Source organism: Oncorhynchus keta, unplaced genomic scaffold, assembly GCF_023373465.1.
Source record: "Oncorhynchus keta strain PuntledgeMale-10-30-2019 unplaced genomic scaffold, Oket_V2 Un_contig_5015_pilon_pilon, whole genome shotgun sequence".
Lineage (NCBI taxonomy): Eukaryota > Metazoa > Chordata > Actinopteri > Salmoniformes > Salmonidae > Oncorhynchus > Oncorhynchus keta.
In genome coordinates, this window is record NW_026288077.1 from 21501 (window position 1) to 42288 (window position 20788).

Here is a 20788-nt window from a genome sequence, read left to right on the forward strand (position 1 = left end):
TCTTCAAGCCAATGCAGAATAAATCATTTTAAATACTATTTTTTATACAGTAACCTACTATACTCAGGGCATGAGTCATAAGATTTGATCTTCAATAAACCAGTGAATAAGAGAACATTTTGACAAAATAAGCATAAACCTCATGTTTATACATAATGTACACAGTTACATGTACCCCAAACAAAACACCACTGTCATTCAAACAATTTGGCAATGTTTTTAATAGAAAATGTGATAACTAGGATTAATGTCCCCAGATGTGACGTTTTCTGCTTTCCTGTTTGCATTTTGTCTTGTTCAGGTCGATCGGTGGAGGAGGTGGTCTGGAAAATGGCTGACGGAGTTGATCACATCGACATCTACGCCGATGTTGAAGAGGATTTCAACCAGGTATGCAAACCGTTACATTTGTTTAAATCCTGCACCGTTATATACATATTTTTGGTTTGCCCTATGATTTGTATTTGCTAAAATGATTTTTGAAAGTTAAACCGAGTTATCTGGCGTCCGATGAGACCTGCAAAGCGTTGCCTGTGTTCGTCGCAGCGTTTTCGAATTGCAACAACGCAATGACTTGTCAAATATTTTTTTAAAATAGTAACGTGGATGTTGTGTCCCTCCTTAGTTTTATGGTTGTTGGCCAATGTATACATTTTGATAGGTAAATATGTTTCCCTTTGCAAGGCAACGTGGTCGTTCCATTGTTAACGACAGTGTTGTACCGGAGGCGAAGTGGCGGGTGAAGGCCTCCGCAACACACAAACACCGTGGCCTGCTTTTGTGGTCGTGCGCTAACATTATATTTGTATTCAACTACCTAGTTATAACTGTTTGGCTAATAGTATAAAACAGTAAGGACTGTGCTAATAACGAGTTTAATTTTTAAAATATAATTAAAGTGTAGTTTCCCTCCGGTCGGCGACTGTTTTAAAAGGTTGTTGCGCTCTCGGCGTCACTCCCCCTGCTTGCTGGCGAGGCTGAAGTTAGCTGTTATGTTGGTGTTATAATCTTTTAATTTTTCTCAAAGCAAAGATACCATGTTGCACAAACATGAATGGTTTTATTTTATTTTTATCAACTGCCTTTCTAAATCTGATATTTTTGTTTATTTACTGCATTTTTGTTAATGCCAAATGGAAATGCTATTCAAATCAAACTGTATTTGTCACATGCGCCGAATACAACAATTGTAGACTTTACCGTGAAATGCTTCGGTACAAGCCCTTAACCCAGCAGTGCAGTTCAAGAATAGTTAAGATGGAAATGCTATTCGTTTTGAGTTGAGTTTGATTCTCATTGATCAATCACATAGGACTGATTTGTTCATTTACGTGGGGGATATTTGACCCAGTTCTCACACAAAAAAAATGTAGATATCTCTATGGTTTCGCATGTCAGCTTTCTGCAAAGATTGCCAACTGCACTCTGATGCAGTGTGTGTAGACTGTTGTGTTCTGTATGCTGAGGGTTGGTCATACTTGAGTCTTTTACATTGTGCATCTGTACACTTTAAAGGGATATTTCCAGAAATGTTCAAAGTCATAATCTCCAGAGCAATAGTCCATTTGTACCGAACAAATCTTGCATATTGCAAACGCTCATTTGGATCTTTTACTTATTCAAATTCTGTGTTGTTGACTCAAAGCAAAGTACCCAAAAGTGTTTGTTAGGAACTCATTATCACGGGGACTTTCCAAAATATTATACTGTTGGACTGAAAATACAACCAGCTCTAGGAAACAAACTGTTACTGTTGAAATGTTGGCTAGATAATATGGCTCACATTGTTTGCCTATTCAGATGTGCAGTAATGTCTGCATCTTTTGTATTTCATGTCCTGAATATCACACATCGTTTTAACTACAAAACAGCTGAGACCTCATTCTGCTCTCTGACCGCCACACGTGTCAAAGCATGTTGTTGGGGCTCGTTCCAGATCGTCTTTGTTGATATCATCTGTAGGACCCAACATTGTTTCTTCACGTCAATCTCAGAGTTTTAAAGACATTCTGGAGCACAACTATCGATTGACTGACTGTGATGTAAGGTTGACCTATTGTGTTCTACCCCCCCCACAGGAATCAGACTACCCTGCCCATGACCAGATAGACTTGTATGACGATGTTATCTCTCCTTCGGCCAATAATAACGGAGACGCACCTGAGGACCGGGACTACCTGGACAACCTACCCCCACCTGCTGGCTCCGAGGGGAACAAGAGCACCCCGCCCAACGTGGTTTACACGTACACTGGCAAGAGGATCGCCCTGTACATAGGCAATCTCACATGGGTAGGTTATGGGTTTGGATAACAGTCTGCTGAATGACAAAGATGAATATAAACGGGCCAGTTACTCAGACCCAGATGAAGCTGATCTCCGGAGATAAAAAGCTCAGTGGGTCTTTGAGGATCGCCACTGGAAGTGTTTTTTAAAGTCCAGAGATGGGCTTAGTCGGGGTCAGGGAAACGAGCCCTTAATGTGCATCAATTATGTAATGGGTGTTGATGTGCCTCCCCTTTCCAGTGGACAACAGACGAAGATTTGACAGACGCCATTGGATCAATAGGCATTAAGGATCTGCTGGAGATCAAGTTCTTTGAGAACAGAGCCAACGGCCAGAGTAAAGGGTGAGCTTTCTCCTTGCCTTTCATGATTCCTCATTACACACGGACACTCTGAACAGACAGTGTGTTTTTTTGTGGTTGACTTTCCTAATACATTTGAACTACACACAGGTAGTTGTACTCTGAGCTTCATTTATTCAATTATTTTAAAGAGAAAAACAGGAAAGAAATACCCAAATAAAAGCCTTAAGGAAAGAAAGAGATGGTGACTTGGTTCCGTTATGCCCTGGTGTGTCCCATTAGGTTTGCCCTGGTGTGTGTGGGCTCAGACACGTCCTCTAGGAAGCTACTGGACCTGCTGGCTAAACGGGAGCTCCACGGACAGAACCCCATTGTTACCCCCTGCAACAAACAGTCCCTCAGCCAGTTCGAGATGCAGTCTCGGAAAAGTAGGTGAACCTGCGTGCCTCCACACGGGGATGGGCAATTAGAGTTATAGAACAATAATTATAAATGAGTTATCTGGTTTTTCTGCACGGTTTAATGACAAGGTAGGTCCGATAACCTGGGAAGACCCAAATACGCTGAAGCAGACCCAAGTATTTGGGGCTTGAGTCTGCCTCTGCTGTCAATGCAGAAATGTTATAAAAATAGTTTATACATTTGATTAATAACTACATTTATTTGAATAAATACATTGATTTAGTGAAGTCATTCGAGTTTTTTTTTTGTGTTCAGAACTACCTAATTGGGTGAGCACAATGAGTTGGGGATTTGAATGTTCTCTCTGCCCTCTTCTTTCCCTTTATGCCCAGGTACATCGGGTGGGCAGATGTCCGGAGATGGGAAGGCGGGACCCCCCACCATGGGCCCCCGCGGTGGCTTCCCCATGGGCATGGGTAGGGGCCGAGGCCGCTTCCCCGGGCCTCCTGGTCCTGGAGGAGACCGCTTCCCTGGGCCCATCGGACCCGGAGGGCCCCCACCACACTTCCCAGGTGAGTACTCTTCCCACTCCCGAGGTCGGGACGGTCTGTTCGCACGGCTCTCGGCTAAAACCAGGGTGTCTGCTGGTTCTTAAAAAGTCTGTCTTAAATTGATTTTTAGTAAGTCTTAAATCTTAAATTCAGTTTTCAAATGTCTTTAAAAAATGTGACCGAGATGACTACATTGTGCTACTGCTTAATGTTATATTGTGCTACTGCTTAATGTTATATCGTGCTACTGCTTAATGTTATATCGTGCTACTGCTTAATGTTATATTGTGCTACTGCTTAATGTTATATCGTGCTACTGCTTAATGTTATATCGTGCTACTGCTTAATGTTATATTGTGCTACTGCTTAATGTTATATTGTGCTACTGCTTAATGTTATATCGTGCTACTGCTTAATGTTATATTGTGCTACTGCTTAATTGTTGACACGCGGCAAAAACTAAAATTAACAATGGAACGTCAAATAATACTGTTGGCCACTTTCAAGACGTTTGAGAGAGCTATCCAATCACATGTTCTTAAAGGGACTTACTGTTAACCCATAAGTCAAAGCTCTAAGCCTGGGGCTGGGGTTCTACGAGGCTATATGGAATTGTTTTAAGAAGGTCATCCCAAGGATAATTTTACTATACTGAGCAACAAGAAAGGCAACATGCAAGAATTTAATCTTATACCGAGTTACAGTTCATATAAGGAAATCAGTCGATTTGAAATGTATAAATTAGTCCGTAATCTATGGATTTCACATGATTAGGTATCCGTTGGTAACAGATGCCTAAACAAAATGCGCCTCGCCATGTTATCTCTGCATTCAAATTGCCATCGATTTAAAATGCAATTGTGTTTGTTGTCCGTAGCTTATGCCTGCCCATACCATAACCCACCGCCAACATAGGGCAATCTGTTCACAACGTTGCCCTCGGCAAACCGCTCACCCTCACAAAGCCAAACGCGTGTTCTGCGGTTGTGAGGCCGGTTGGACGTACTGCCAAATTCTCTAAAATGACGTTGAAGGTGGCTTATGGTAGAGGAATTAACTTTCAATTTTCTGGTCAACGGCTCTGGTGGACATTAATGCAGTCAGCATGCCAATTGTGCACTTCCTCAACTTGTGCGCTTCCTCAAACTGTGGCATTGTGTTTTAGTGGCTATTTATTGTCACCCGGGCACAAGGTGCACCTGTGTTATGATCATGCTGTTTAATCAGTTTCTTGATATGCCACTGGATGGATTATCTTGGAAAACAAGAAATGCTCACTAACAGGGATGAAAACAAATTTGAACAACATTTGAGAGAAATATTACTTTTTCTATTTATTTTCGTTTATTCAACATGGGACCTACAATTTACTTGTTTTTTGTTTTATATTTTAGTTCGGGGTATTTGCTTTTGAATTTTAAGACCCCTTAAAGTATCAAGATATTTAGCAACATTTTGGGGGGGGTTAATCTTTTTTTGGCCTCTCTGCTATTAGTTTAATGCAAACACATTGAATAGGATTCATTACATGAACAATAGATAGTAGCAGACCCCCGAACTCTAAAGGAAGTTTGTTCTGACGTGTCTGTCCTATAACATTTAACTCTTTATTTATGGAACTAAACCGTCTAATCGCTGTCATTCTAATCCCAGTCTAAACTGGGGGTCTACTAAACTATATGAACTTGTTTTAAGAAGTTATTACCAAGGATTAATTGAGCTATTTTATGATGTTTTTTTGATCTAAAATGTTTTGAACATTTGGCCGTACTGCTATTAGCCCATACAAATGCAATGATTTAAAAATTGACAGCCTCAGGTTATTGTGTGTCATTGAGATGTCACAGCGGAGTGGGCCAATAACACAACTTTACGGAGTATGTCATTGAGATGATGTCACAGCGGAGTGGGCCAATAACACCACTTTACAGAGTATGTCATTGAGATGATGTCACAGCGGAGTGGGCCAATAACACCACTTTACAGAGTATGTCATTGAGATGATGTCACAGCGGAGTGGGCCAATAACACCACTTTACAGAGTATGTCATTGAGATGATGTCACAGCAGAGTGGGCCAATAACACCACTTTACAGAGTATGTCATTGAGATGATGTCACAGCGGAGTGGGCCAATAACACCACTTTACAGAGTATGTCATTGAGATGACGTCACAGCGGAGTGGGCCAATAACACCACTTTACAGAGTGACATTGATATGACGTCACAGCGGAGTGGGCCAATAACACCACTTTACAGAGTGTCATTGAGATGATGTCACAGCGGAGTGGGCCAATAACACCACTTTACAGAGTGTCATTGAGATGATGTCACAGCGGAGTGGGCCAATAACACCACTTTACAGAGTGTCATTGAGATGATGTCACAGCGGAGTGGGCCAATAACACCACTTTACAGAGTATGTCATTGAGATGATGTCACAGCAGAGTGGGCCAATAACACCACTTTACAGAGTATGTCATTGAGATGATGTCACAGCGGAGTGGGCCAATAACACCACTTTACAGAGTATGTCATTGAGATGATGTCACAGCGGAGTGGGCCAATAACACCACTTTACAGAGTATGTCATTGAGATGATGTCACAGCGGAGTGGGCCAATAACACCACTTTACAGAGTATGTCATTGAGATGATGTCACAGCGGAGTGGGCCAATAACACAACTTTACAGAGTATGTCATTGAGATGATGTCACAGCGGAATGGACCAATAACACCACTTTACAGAGTATGTCATTGAGATGATGTCACAGCGGAGTGGGCCAATAACACCACTTTACAGAGTATGTCATTGAGATGATGTCACAGCGGAGTGGGCCAATAACACAACTTTACAGAGTATGTCATTGAGATGATGTCACAGCGGAATGGACCAATAACACCACTTTACAGAGTATGTCATTGAGATGATGTCACAGCGGAGTGGGCCAATAACACCACTTTACAGAGTGTTATTGAGATGTCACAGCGGAGTGGGCCAATAACACCACTTTACGGAGTATGTCATTGAGATGATGTCACAGCGGAATGGACCGGAGTGGGCCAATAACACCACTTTACAGAGTGTCATTGAGATGATGTCACAGCGGAATGGACCGGAGTGGGCCAATAACACCACTTTACGGAGTGTCATTGAGATGATGTCACAGCGGAATGGGAGTGGGCCAATAACACCACTTTACAGAGTATGTCATTGAGATGATGTCACAGCGGAATGGACGGAGTGGGCCAATAACACCACTTTACAGAGTATGTCATTGAGATGATGTCACAGCGGAATGGACGGAGTGGGCCAATAACACCACTTTACAGAGTATGTCATTGAGATGATGTCACAGTGGAGTGGGCCAATAACACCACTTTACAGAGTGACATTGATATGATGTCACAGCGGAGTGGGCCAATAACACCACTTTACAGAGTGACATTGAGATGATGTCACAGCGGAATGGGCCAATAACACCACTTTACAGAGTGTCATTGAGATGATGTCACAGCGGAGTGGGCCAATAACACCACTTTACAGAGTATGTCATTGAGATGATGTCACAGCGGAGTGGGCCAATAACACCACTTTACAGAGTGTCATTGAGATGATGTCACAGCGGAATGGACCGGAGTGGGCCAATAACACCACTTTACGGAGTATGTCATTGAGATGATGTCACAGCGGAGTGGGCCAATAACACCACTTTACAGAGTATGTCATTGAGATGATGTCACAGCGGAATGGACCGGAGTGGTCTACCGATGGAGTGTTTTTGTAGGACGTGACATTTACTGTTAAATCAATTGCACGGCTTTCTAACAGCAATATCATCTTTAGAGTTAGCGATCTCGCTAATGTGTTTAGAGTTCCTACTAACTCCGGTGGTGAATAGCCTCGGCCCCCTCGGCCAATGGGTACAAAACACATTCAGGTTAATTCATCTCTAAAGATCCAAATATATATATATATATATCTGATTTATTCTGGATCCTATTTTGACACGTTGCACATGGTTGTATTTTCATCATGTGTTCCCTGAACAAGTAGATGAAATGGCTAACTTATTTTATGTTTGTCTTGACACTGGAATAACAGCCAGTCCCAAAAAGACTCCTTTGTACCGTCATGGGCTCATTTCTGGAGGGGAATATTAGCAGCTGTGGCAGACCTCAAAATAACTATTACATTGTGTTCAAAGTGGAGTTAAAACAGGTTTAGTCTTCAATTCAACTAAATGGAACCTGCAGATACCTTGGAAAAACAGTACAGAAAGGAAGCCTTGTTTTAATTGGTTAAATTTAAACCGTGCCCTGATTTACAACCAATGAAATGGCTTCCTTGCTGGTGTACTGTTTCTGCTGTAAGCAGTGTGAATGGATCTTCCACTGACAGCCAGGCCAGTACTGTTGGTGTTATGCTCTGCATGGACTGAACTGAAGATGGCTCCTCCTGTCTGGGTATTATCCTGTCTTCCACGTGACCATATGTAGAAAGGATTAGAAAGCACCAACCTACCATCTCTACACATTTTGTCTGTTTCAATACATTCTGACTCCTGTTCTCTGTCCCCTTGCTTTCAGAATTGAGTGAAGTACCTGAATTGTGTTGGGATGGGGGGGGGTATTATTCAACATTTGTTTTATCTAGTTTGCCCCTGTCTTTACCCCCCCTCCCCCCTACAGATAATAATAATAAAAAAAAACACAATTAATTTTCTGTTTTGGCAACTTCTTCCTGTGTTGCTAGCTGCGCCTCTGCCATTGGCCGGATGGCCAGTGTGGTCACAGCCTTGTTGTGATTGTGTTTTTCCTCCCACTAGGGTCGGGGATGAGGCCACCTGAACTCATTAACCATAGACACCAAGAAGGCCACCTGATGGATATGAATTTCAATTGCTTCCCGCCGGGACGTGATGGGAATTGGCGACCCAGAGGTGAAATGCCTCGACTCCTGTTGACAACAGTTCTAGGGTTGGCAAATCTTCCCCAAATCTTCCCAAAAATCCCAGATTTTCCAGAAATCCCAGCGGAGGGTTTATGTAATTCTCAGGGAATTCGCTACAATGGAATCTTCCAACCTGGAATTTTTGGGAGTTTTGGTAATGTTTTGGATTTTTGCAACCCTTCACAGTGCTAATGTATTAAATAAGAATGATTACCCCCCTCTACCCCCTGCTTACATGTTCTCTTTTATTAAGGCCTGTCTGTCTATGGAGTCCTGCACTGACTGACTGACTGACCAAGCTTCTTCTCCCCCCCCACACTTTAAGTCCTGTGTTATTGATCATTCTGTCTTAACTGTCAATCTTTATATGCTGTGTTGCTTGCTCTGTTTCTATTGGCTGTCCAGCACTCTTGGAAGCTAGACAACACAATGAGTATAGAAGTGGTGTCTTGGATGGCTGACCTCTTACCATCCAGACCAGTCAGTCCTGCCTGCTCCATACCAAGATGGTCTTTCCAGCCATCCAGGCCTGTCTGTCCTGATACTCGGCCAACTGGTTCTTGACTTCCGTTGCTAATAGCTTGCAAAATTTATAATCTCGCTCAATCTTGCATTTTAATTCACAGGACGCCTAGGGTGGGTTGTACCAACATGGTTTAAATTAATCTCAGATTACAGCTAATCTAGGTTTATAATTAATCTCAAATTACAGCTAATCTAGGTTTATAATTAATCTCAGATTACAGCTAATCTAGGTTTATAATTAATCTCAGATTACAGCTAATCTAGGTTTATAATTAATCTCAGATTACAGCTAATCTAGGTTTATAATTAATCTCAGATTACAGCTAATCTAGGTTTATAATTCATCTGGGATTAGAGCTAATCTAGGTTTATAATTCATCTGGGATTAGAGCTAATCTAGGTAATCCAGGTTTATAATTAATCTTAATCTGCCTTAGACCACTGCGCCACTCGGGAGGCTCTAGCTAGCTAGCATGTGATATTATGTATTATTGTCATTACTTAACGTCATTACTTAACGTCATTTGGCCACTTATTATTTGTCCGCTAGCCACCTGATCATGGCAAGTCAAAGAAGTTCAAATATATCAGTTTATTAAAAAAATACAAATATGTTTATTTATTGTCGGAGCTGATGGAGGAATTTAGTAAAGTATTGGAGGATAAAAAGACTGACAACACAACTGTCAAAAAGAAGGGAGACACCTGGGTGACATGTTTAATGGAGCGACACGGATTAAAGAGAAGAGGGACCCAAATCGGGTGAAAGCGTGCTGGGGGAATTAATCATTTTAACAAGAGAAAGACAAAAAAGATGTGGCAGAAGACAGGCAGGGTCTATTTCAGACCAGAGGGCGGGTCTCCGATCACCCAGAAGATATACGAGACCATTCCCCAGCAGTTTGCCCCTCTCCGCAACTCCTATTATGACGATGGACAACTCCACCCACCAATATTTAGGAAGCATAAATAACTGGTAAATATGAATACCTATAATGCATGTTAAAATGAAGGTTAATGCTACTTCACTACAATGCTACTATTATCAGGTCCGTTACAGCAGGTTCCATAACAGCATCATTCGTACCAAGGCTGGGCATATCACAAGCCCCAATTCAATTGTTGTACAAATTGGGAACGTACATAGCCTGTTAATAATAAAGTTAATTATTATAAATCTCAACAAGATTCAAACTGTCTAATTATTCTCTGACGAACTCTGTCGTTTTGTATCTAGGTTTTAAAGTGAACATAGAAAAGAGGAAGGGTTTAATTTAACTAGGATTAATTTAACTAGGATTGAACTAGGATTCAATTTAACTAGGATTCATTAAAAACTAGGTTTAATTTAACTAGGATTCATTAAAATCTAGGTTTAATTTAACTAGGATTCATTAAGATCTAGGTTTAATTTAACTAGGATTTCATTTAAAACTAGGTTTAAAATTTGGTGCAAAATGTGGTGCAACAAGATGATTTAACCCAGTTTAAGAGTTGATGCAGCCCGCCCCTTGTGTCAAACAGAGATGTGAATGCGGTCCTTCACGTTGTACAACGTCAGTATTCACGGCTTCTGTTTGAGTACTTTGCTGTGTTGCCTTCTCAGCTTTAACTTTGATCCCACTAAGTCAAGGTGGCCTCCAAGGCAGGGACTTAAACATACAGGATCACACATTTGACCATTTTTCATATCTTCTCACCAACACGCCATGCAACTTAAAATGTCACAGTTCCTATCCAGAAGTCATCAAACCCAAGCGAAGACATTTTCTGCAGTACTTGAGTTCCCTGTTCGTGGTCTCTGGATTCCAAGAACGTCTCGGTGCCGTCTACTGACACTGGGAACGTCTCGGTGCCGTCTAGTGACACTGGGAACGTCTCGGTGCCGTCTAGTGACACTGGGAACGTCTCGGTGCCGTCTACTGACACTGGGAACGTCTCGGTGCCGTCTAGTGACACTGGGAACGTCTCGGTGCCGTCTAGTGACACTGGGAACGTCTCGGTGCCGTCTAGTGACACTGGGAACGTCTCGGTGCCGTCTAGTGACACTGGGAACGTCTCGGTGCCGTCTAGTGACACTGGGAACGTCTCGGTGCCATCTAGTGACACTGGGAACGTCTCGGTGCCGTCTAGTGACACTGGGAACGTCTCGGTGCCGTCTACTGACACTGGGAACGTCTCGGCGCCGTCTACTGACACTGGGTCACCACAATGCTTTAATTTGCTTTCAAACAGTTGGTAGTGAATTCAAACTCAAGGAGGTTCTGTTTTGTGTTTCTGTGTTCCAGGTGGTATGCAGGGCCCACCTCGACCCCCTCCTGGCCCACTAGGTCCCCCTGGACCCCTAGGCCCCCCTCCCCCAGGACAGGGCCTCCCCCCTCCCATGCAAGGCCCCCCCAACCGTGGCGACCGCCCCCCACCCCCGGTCATGTTCCCCGGCCAGTTCGGCCAGCCCCCCATGGGTCCTCTCCCCCCTGGCCCTCCCCCACATGGCTTCGGCCCTCCTCCTGGCCCCCCACCCCCCCAACAGGGCCCTCCACCCCCGGGTCATTTCCCTCCTCGCCCCCCCGGGCCTCTTGGACCACCTCTGGCCCTCGCTCCCCCACCACACATGACCGGGCCCCGACCTGGAGGCCCCCCACCGGCTCCCCATGTCAACCCAGCGTTCTTCCCTCCTCCTGGGGGTCCTAACAACATGGGGGGCCCTCCTGGAGGAGACGGCAGGGGCCCCAACGGGCCCAACGACCCCTATGGACGGCCACCTCCGTATGACCGGGGAGACTTCGGCCCCGCCGGCAGGTAATATAACCCAACAGGATCACGACGTCACGTACTGCCAGTTCTACAGGAAGTCAGTTTCCCTCTTCTTCTTCGGTTCTGTTCCAACCTCCTTTACTCTACTCTAGATGATGGTTCGTGTTGGAAGAAAACTGATCTATTGAATGACAAATACTGCCAGTTGTAGTCTGAATGTATTTCAGTATGTAGAACAGCTGTGGTAGAAGCAACACCAGGACATCATCCAACACCTTGATTTATAGCACTGTCAGGTTCCCTTAGCAACAGTCCGTCATCGTTTTGTGTTTGTGTTGGGTGCGTCTTTTAAAGGGGGATCTTTTTTTACTTTAGTATTTTGACTACGAAGCGTGGTTTCTTTAGTGACCCTCCTGAATCTCCCTTCCTCCATCCACCCTTCCTTCCCTCCCTTCCTCCTCTGGCTGCCTACAGTAACCAGCGTCCCCCGCTAATCTGTGAGTTTGACCTCAGGGCCCCCCTGCCCCGCGGCTGCCCAGACCCCTGGATTAACGAGGGTTTGGTCGATCTGAAAAATGGCGGCCAGCACTTGCACAATGCGAGTGACCCAGGGTTAGTAGAAATACTACCAGACCCGCTGAACGAACACTAGGAACTAGCTTCCCCTGTAATGACCTGGTGCCTGGCTTTGTTGAATTTTGAGAGTGGATGCTTGTTGTGGTTGATGGTTTGGCCGAGCTATGATTTTGATAAGCTGATAAGTAAACTGTGTGGTGTGTGTGTGTTGTGTGTTTCCTTAGATTAGCTAGTTATCACTGGTGTTAATTCCCACAGGCTTGGATAACGTGGTTTGCGTCTGCTGTGTCGTTTTAGCTGTCCATTAACTGTGTGTTCCTTGACTCATCTGATTGTCTCACCCCTCTGTTTTCTCAATCTCTCTTTGCTCTTGATCAATTTCTCCATTTCGTGCGACCTCGCAAAATTCATTGGCGGAGAACAGTCACGGGCCCTCCCCTCTGACCTTCTCCTCCAATGACTTTTGAGAAGGCGAGGAGTTAGGAAAGACTAATTGAAAAAAAATAGCTTTTCCTTCCTCTAAAACGTCCTCTTTCCTGTATCTAGTGGTTCTGAGTTTTGTCGTTGAGTTTGACGACTTAAAAAAACTATATTGACGCTGTCTCCTTCCTGCTTGTCTCTGTCCCAGGGAGATGGAGTCGGCGCGGACACCGCTGAGCGAGGCAGAGTTTGAGGAGATCATGAACCGGAACCGAGCCATCTCCAGTAGTGCCATCTCTAGGGCGGTGTCAGATGCTAGCGCTGGTATGGATCATGCCCTACACACACACACACACACACACACACACACACACACACACACACACACCTCACAAATACTACAACACACTCTACCGTGGGGCTGAATACACACACACACCTCACAAATACTACAACACACTCTACCGTGGGGCTGAATATACACACACACCTCACAAATACTACAACACACTCTACCGTGGGGCTGAATATACACACACACCTCACAAATACTACAACACACTCTACCGTGGGGCTGAATACACACACACACTCACACACATTTTATCTATGTGCTGTAGATGGTATTGCGTACTTTCACAAGTGACCCTTATCTAAGTGTCTGAGCTGTACCATGTGATGTTAATGTCTCCCTCTCTCCATCAGCTGACTACGGCAGTGCCATAGAGACTCTGGTGACAGCCATCTCTCTGATCAAGCAGTCCAAGGTCTCTGCTGACGACCGCTGCAAAGTCCTCATCAGCTCTCTACAGGACTGTCTCCACGGCATCGAGAACAAGTCCTACGGCTCTGCCTCCAGGTAAATACAACCTCTTCCTCATTCTGCTGTGGTTCCTGTCAGGGAGGGGGGGTCAATTTCATTTCAATTTGGGGGTCAGTTCCATTTCAATTCAGGTAGCACACAGTAATTCAAATTCTTCTTGAGTTTTAATATGGTTTACTTTCTGAATTGACTGGAATTATAAGGGAATGAACCGATTTGACTCCCAACCCTGGTTGTTATAACAGACAACTGAGAGAAGTGAATGAATTGAAGGTGTCTGATAATTCAGGATGATGTTTGGTTCCTGCTCGTCATTGTGCTTATATTCCTGTACTATTCTGTTCTTATTGACTGGGAATGGTTGTGATGTTTTTTTTTTACCAACTTTAGTTAAATGCACTTATTATAAAACAGTCTGGGTAATATTGTCTCAAATGTAATTGATTGACAGATCAAAGTGTTCGTGACAGTTGTATTGGTGACGTCGTTGTTTATGAAATGATTGATGGTTTTGTCCGATGGACAGACCTGTTTTGGCGGTTGGTTAAGAGTTTGATGTATGAATGTAAGTTCTGCCCCTAAAAGACGCGAGAGGTCGAGGGAGCGAGACCACAGCCGATCCCGGGAGAAGAGCCGGCGCCACAAGTCCCGTAGCCGCGACCGCCACGAGGACTACTACCGCGAACGCAGCCGGGAGAGAGAACGTCACCGCGGGGACAGAGAACGAGAACGTGAACGAGACCGTGAGAGGGAGTACCGACATCGTTAGCGGAGGTGTGTATTCCTCGTTCAAACTCCTTACCCGTAACCATGTCACCACTCTTCTCCCTCAGCTTAATGCAGGCCAGGGGCCAGGGTCGCTACGGCCCAGAACAAGAGGCCCCGAGCGGGACGCGCCCTGCGGAGCCCGACGGTAGGTGGAGGTGGTAGGTAAAGGCGTTGTTCCATCGGTCATTATTGTAGTCTTGACCAGAACTGACTCATTGCTGCCGTGTGTGTAAAGATATATTATTTTGTCTGAAACTTGTTGTAGGTTTTGACTGTGTTTTTACTTTCATCCTTTGAACATTGACTGTGTCGTCAGGCTTCTACTGCATGAGTGTGTGTTGTAGGGGAGGTTTTATGTGGAAGCCCTGGTAAGCTTGTTTTAATGTTTTAAATCTCTTTAAGTTGGAAAAAGTACTTTATGACAAGTGATCAACACCTGTGAAAGGTTGTAAAAATACACCTATTGTTTATTGAAGGGTTTCTTTGACACCTGATGCCACAATGTGCCAGGAAATGATTAGTCTGCATTTTGCAGGGGTCAAAGGTTGAACTCTGTGACGGTACAACTTAAGGGGGTTGTTTGTATGAGTTGTTTTGTAGGCCACCAAATGATGACCAAAACTGTAGGTGGTTCTGACTCTTGCTACTCTGAGGTAATGGTTACATGCAAATTGAAATGTCTAAAACTATTTTAAAACCACTCTCAGTTCTCTAATATAAGCCAAAGTATGGTTTTGGGGGTTAAATAATGGAAAGGATTTTGGTATATCGTCTGTGAACTTGACACATATCTGTGCCATATTTTGTATTTTTATCACGCTGAAATTGATGGTCTTGAAGAAAAATACTTGTTGTTAATGTTTTTGTATAATTAATGACATTAATATCAAGCTGGTAAAATGTTTTGTCTATATTAATTTTTAGGCAAATGGTTATCTGGTCATACTGCCTTAACGGTCCACAGGAATGTGGTAACTAGGTAACTAGGCCGCTATGTCTCCTGTAGCGTAGTTGGCCTTCACTCTAAAGCCCCGGTTTTTGTACAACAGACCATTTTGAGTGTTGCTACTGCTTTTGGTTGTTAACATTAGATTAACACACTTTACCTTTTGCATATCATTTCTGTATGTGCCATTTTTTTTTGTGCGTTTTTCCCATAACATTGAAGGATTGATTTCCCCCAAAAAATGATGGCTCAGGTTTTTTTAATCCATTTTGTGTACCTTGATGGTAGCATGTGGTTATATATTATATATGCATACTTCATGGCAGTGTAGGGCCCTATAAAATCCACGTTGTGGAGAATGTGGACAGAACCACAGAATCCAGACATTTAAAACGGAATGACTCAATATTCAATAGTGTTAGTAGGAAGTCAACTAAATGTGTCGAGGCTGGTGGGGCGTCGACTAGTGGGGCGTCGCCTAAATGTGTCGGGGCTGCTGGGGTGTCGCCTAAATGTGTCGGGGCTGGTGGGGTGTCGGGGCTGGTGGGGCGTCGCCTAAGTGCGTCGGGGCTGGTGGGGCGTCGCCTAAGTGCGTCGGGGCTGGTGGGGCGTCGCCTAAGTGCGTCGGGGCTGGTGGGGCGTCGCCTAAGTGCGTCGGGGCGTCGCCTAAGTGCGTCGGGGCGTCGCCTAAGTGTGTCCAAGATCATCATAAAATATGAATGAAATGCATCAGTGAATCTTATTTTTCTGTAACTTTCTAAAGAGGAAACGTCAGTGTCTGTCCGACTGTCCACCACTTTGTTAAGCCGTGTTTATGATGATGCTAATATATTGACGACAGTCTTCGGGTAGATGGAAAGGTTTTCCCCAAAAACATTCTCAGTTAAACACAGGCTTCTCTGTAGTTAATATTTACTTGGCAGAATGGTATCGTGATTATTTGCATAAATCCACTGGCCATTTGTTTAGCAAACTCTGCAATCACATGAGTGCTGCAGAAACAACACTCACCAAACAGTGACGCTCACTGGTGCACAGTTGAACTAAAGGGTAACGACACCCAAAAACACTGGTGCACAGTTGAACTAAAGGGTAACGACACCCAAAAACACTGGTGCACAGTTGAACTAAAGGGTAACGACACCCAAAAACACTGGTGCACAGTTGAACTAAAGGGTAACTACACCCAAAAACACTGGTGCACAGTTGAATTAAAGGGTAACGACACCCAAAAACACTGGTGCACAGTTGAACTAAAGGGTAACTACACCCAAAAACACTGGTGCACAGTTGAACTAAAGGGTAACGACACCCAAAAACACTGGTGCACAGTTGAACTAAAGGGTAACGACACCCAAAAACACTGGTGCACAGTTGAACTAAAGGGTAACGACACCCAAAAACACTGGTGCACAGTTGAATTAAAGGGTAACGACACCCAAAAACACTGGTGCACAGTTGAACTAAAGGGTAACGACACCCAAAAACACTGGTGCACAGTTGAACTAAAGGGTAACTACACCCAAAAATGTAATTTCTGGTCTCCTGTTTAAACACGGTTGTGCACTTAGAACATCCAATGTTTTTATTTGATATATATATATGTATATTTATATATATGGAATTGGGCAGGGGGAAATTTTCAATTGATTTTATAGGGCCCTAGCGATGTCTGTTTGCGTGTCAATTTGAGGTCAATTTGATGACTTTTCTTCCCTTAATACTGGGCTTCACAATGTGCTGATCCTGTAAACCAATAAGAAAACCATAAAATATTTTTGCCAGAGGTACAGTACTTGAAAAGATGCTGATAATACTGTACAGGTACAGTAGTTATCTGATATTTCAATGAGGACTAAATAATCCTCACTATTGTCCACAATTCAATGGCAGCCATTTTGTTAATGTGGGTATTTTAGGTTTCTAATGGTACACCTAATTTGAAGTGGATCTCAAGATTTTGCTGTCGGTTGTCTTGTTTTTAGGCTGTAGTTTGAAATAAACAGCCAGAAAATTTGACATGGTACCAAATATCTTGTAGGAATTGAAGGTCGATGGGTGTTTCACTGAAATGGTGTCGTCAAGAAAAGAATTGTGGTGTTTGTCCTATTTTTAAATGGGTTGATGGTCACTCAAATTTAATGTTGACGTTTGTAAATCCCAGTAGTGATTTGAATGTATACCCCAACATCTGATTGTGTTACCGGTAACTGATATATATTATTTTGTATTGGATTGGTTAGTTTGCTGAGTAGTGACTCCATGCTTGCATTAAATGGGAAAACTCCTGTGAATGTACATGTTCGATTTAAGTAACTTCTCTGCACCCCCCCAACCCATTTTTAAATGGCAATAACATTTTTGTTAAATTATTCAAATAAACGTAAGACTTTTAAATAATACAACTGACAAAATCAATCTAAAAAAAAATAAAGTTTTGGTCATTACTTTTAAATGACAAGGAAACAGAGTGAAGAGAGGTTACTTTACTAACCTGTACTCCTCATGGTACAGGAAATGCTTTGATCTATGCTTACTACCTGTCAATCTATGTTCACAGATCTCAACATTTGTTTCATTTAGCGTTGGGATCATATGTGCCCAATTACAGGGAAGAAATGACTAGCTATTTTTCCAATTTGTCTATAGGTGTCAGTGATGTTTTGCAGGCATGGAGAAAGCAGCCCTGATTTCCTGATAACATATTTCTACGTCTGTTTTAACTGTCTCTCTCTCTCTCTCTCTCTCTGGTGTGTTCATCCTTCACAACTACACATCATGTGCTTCCTAAAACACTCATTGGTGTCCACACCATCTCAAGAAGGTTCATTTTGACGACTGTTCCAACCACCTCAAACTCGTTCAATGTCTCCTGCAAAAATAGACTCTGCAGGAAGTTAGTACCAAAAAGAGCAACTGGTCACGTTCTTTAATCCATTAGTTATAATTATAATTGTTAGTGTTTTGAGAACATGTCTTGGTGATGCTGTGGGCCCTTTGAGATGCTCAATGGATCTGAAATGATTGTGCGGATGGTGATGGGACATCTGTTCAATGAAATGTTGGTTGGTATTAACTTTTTCTAAATGTGATATTGTCAACTATGCACCATGTAAATTCACTAATTGAACAAAACCGGGGCTTCAATTTGATTAAAAAATGATATTGATAAACAATTAAACTAATAATTACTACTAGGCTATTAACTAGTTTTTTTTAAACATTTTATAAATGTAAATTGTCATTGACAACCAAAACGTACAGAATATTCCTTTTACCTGGTGTATGAGTTTGGAAACTGTCTGGGGGGTGATCTATGAACTGAAATATTAATGAATGGTTATGTGGTTTGCAATTCCAATGAATTGTCAGTGTAATGTTGATCCTGTGCATGCCAGGCTCTGGTTGTCAGAGTAGTTTCAGACTACTGATACATGTGTGTTATTCTACCATTTATCCTGATGTAATAATACCATTCCTCTATGGAGATCTGACCATGTTAGTCCTCTGCTTCTCCCAGTGCTCTGGGCACAGTTTTATCCCCCCCCCCCAAATGTAATCTAATTGGATTTCACCTATCGGATATGTTTAAACACATAGCTGTAGAATGACTAGAACGATGGTCTGCATTCAAGTCAATGGCTCGTCTGTTCTATTTATTATTTCTATGCGTTTTTAAATCCTATCCAATAGGTAAAATCTGCGTTAACGTTTGGGGAGGACTATTGCCCTCATCACCTCTCAGACTAGGGGACCGATCCCCCCCCCAAACTGGCCGCTAACACCTTTTGGTTTTATGGACTTGTTGAAAATCTGAGAGGATTTGATAGGTGGAATTCTCACATTTACTTCCACCTATCAGAGGACAAGGTAGACGTAATACCATATTTTGTCCATCTGTGAAATCCTCTAAAGATATTGAGAAGTGCGTACGGTCTAAGGGGTTGGGATTGAGCGTTCTGTAGATACCATCTTCTGTCCATGCACTTTCAGATTAGATTATAAGATGTTCTGTGAGCACCCTTAAACAGCTTTATCCAATCCACACAAATTGATTGTAAAACCTTCTCTGAAATGAGTTGAGTACTTTAGTGCATGGCACATTGGAATACATTCTACATTCAGATCTCAACAGTATAGCAGGGTCAGTCATTGTGGGCACTACATCGTTCTTACTCACTGTAATGTGGAATCACTCTCTTGACAAGTTGACTACCATTAGAAAGATCAGTACCTGCATGTATTTGTTTCGTGTCCTCTGTGTGTTTGTGCTGTAAAATTAGAGGGGATATGACATAAACAACAAACTGTATACTGTTGGGCTGCCCCAAACCAAACTCCACCCTTCGTTTTCACACATTTCAGCCTACGGAAGAGGACAGGGACGAGGACGCCTCTTCACAACCAGCAGGCCCTACATCAGGATCGCCTTGTCAACTAGCCCCCCCTCTCTCTGTCTGTGTCTCCATGGTTACCAGGGGACTGACTACCTGGGAATCGCTCACAGCTGTGTAAGGCTATAAGTAGTGTTCTTTAAAATCATTCTCATGGTATAAAAAAAACTACTCAACAGCTATTTTTATTTTACTGAAATTTTATTTGATGTGAACGAAAAAATGATTACCTACCTGTGTTGACAGGCTTCTTTCAAGCTTTGCGAAAATAACAAATGACTACATTTGCCTGCTCTATTCCAAAACGGACAACTTTTGACTGCTATAATGTGTACATTTTGTCAGGTTAAGAGCTGATTTTTACAGGGAGGTTTTTTTGTTTTTTCGTCTTCATTTCCTCTCGTGCCCCTCCCTACTTTTCTCGTTAGGATAATGTTTGTAAATGTCTCTGCTTTGAATATTAAAATAGATTCTGTGTTGTAATAAACTTGTTTACTGGGGTTTTGACACTTAATAATAATTTACATGTGTACATTTTTGCCTTGCATACATTTTTCATGTTGATTTTTACAAAAGTTATTTTAAATTTACTCTCACTTAAGTTGCAAAGTTGTGCTGTTATTGACCAAATGAAGCACAGTTGACCAAAAAATTGTATTTGTCCCGATGCCCAGAATTAGTGAAATCTGACTGAATTTAGCGTTAACTACTTATGCATTGAATGATCATGTGACAGATATTTTAATCTTTGACTTATCAGTTTGTTCTAAAAGTTCTACTTCAAATGTAGCTACTTGTTGACAAACGTTTGTTTTAGTCTCCATATACTTCTGTTTGCCATTTGAATTCCAAAGGTGAAAATCCATGTCTTTGCTGAGTGATTTTAGAGGTATTCAGGACTTGATTATACTTGGGCAAAACCTTATTTTATATTTTATTTTTCTTGATTTTATTTTTTTTCATGTTACCAGGAAGTACATTCCAAGGGTTCATTACTCTAATATTATTGACACAAGTAGAACAAAATGATTGACTTATATGGAATTATTTTAGTGATAGATCAACCTTCACAGATCTGGACAATACTA

At 42.6% G+C, this 20788-nt stretch overlaps 1 protein-coding gene across 4 annotated transcripts; it reads left to right on the plus strand.

The window, feature by feature from the left end:
* The first annotated feature begins 235 nt into the window (after window positions 1-235).
* On the plus strand, window positions 236-20200 carry cpsf6 (cleavage and polyadenylation specific factor 6). 4 transcript variants are annotated; one of them, XM_052509786.1, is made up of 12 exons: window positions 236-390; window positions 2079-2291; window positions 2526-2629; window positions 2870-3015; window positions 3382-3561; window positions 8370-8483; window positions 11308-11818; window positions 12248-12385; window positions 12978-13093; window positions 13475-13628; window positions 14163-14366; window positions 19672-20200. In XM_052509786.1, exons 1-11 carry the CDS (start codon window positions 331-333, stop codon window positions 14359-14361), a joined length of 1935 nt encoding a protein of 644 aa, XP_052365746.1. In that variant the 5' UTR covers window positions 236-330; the 3' UTR covers window positions 14362-14366; window positions 19672-20200. The 4 variants fall into 4 exon arrangements, with proteins under 4 accessions (XP_052365746.1, XP_052365747.1, XP_052365748.1 ...); XM_052509787.1 differs by having other exon boundaries at window positions 14178-14366; XM_052509788.1 differs by lacking the exon at window positions 12248-12385.
* The last annotated feature ends 588 nt before the right edge of the window (window positions 20201-20788 follow it).

Bases quoted from the DNA above. Each gene is read 5' to 3' on its own strand.
- cpsf6 (XM_052509786.1), top strand. From the start codon at position 331: ATGGCTGACGGAGTTGATCACATCGACATCTACGCCGATGTTGAAGAG. The intron at 13,094-13,474 runs GTATGGATCATG...TCTCTCCATCAG, and splicing joins GGTGTCAGATGCTAGCGCTG to CTGACTACGGCAGTGCCATA. The intron at 13,629-14,162 runs GTAAATACAACC...TATGAATGTAAG, and splicing joins TCCTACGGCTCTGCCTCCAG to TTCTGCCCCTAAAAGACGCG.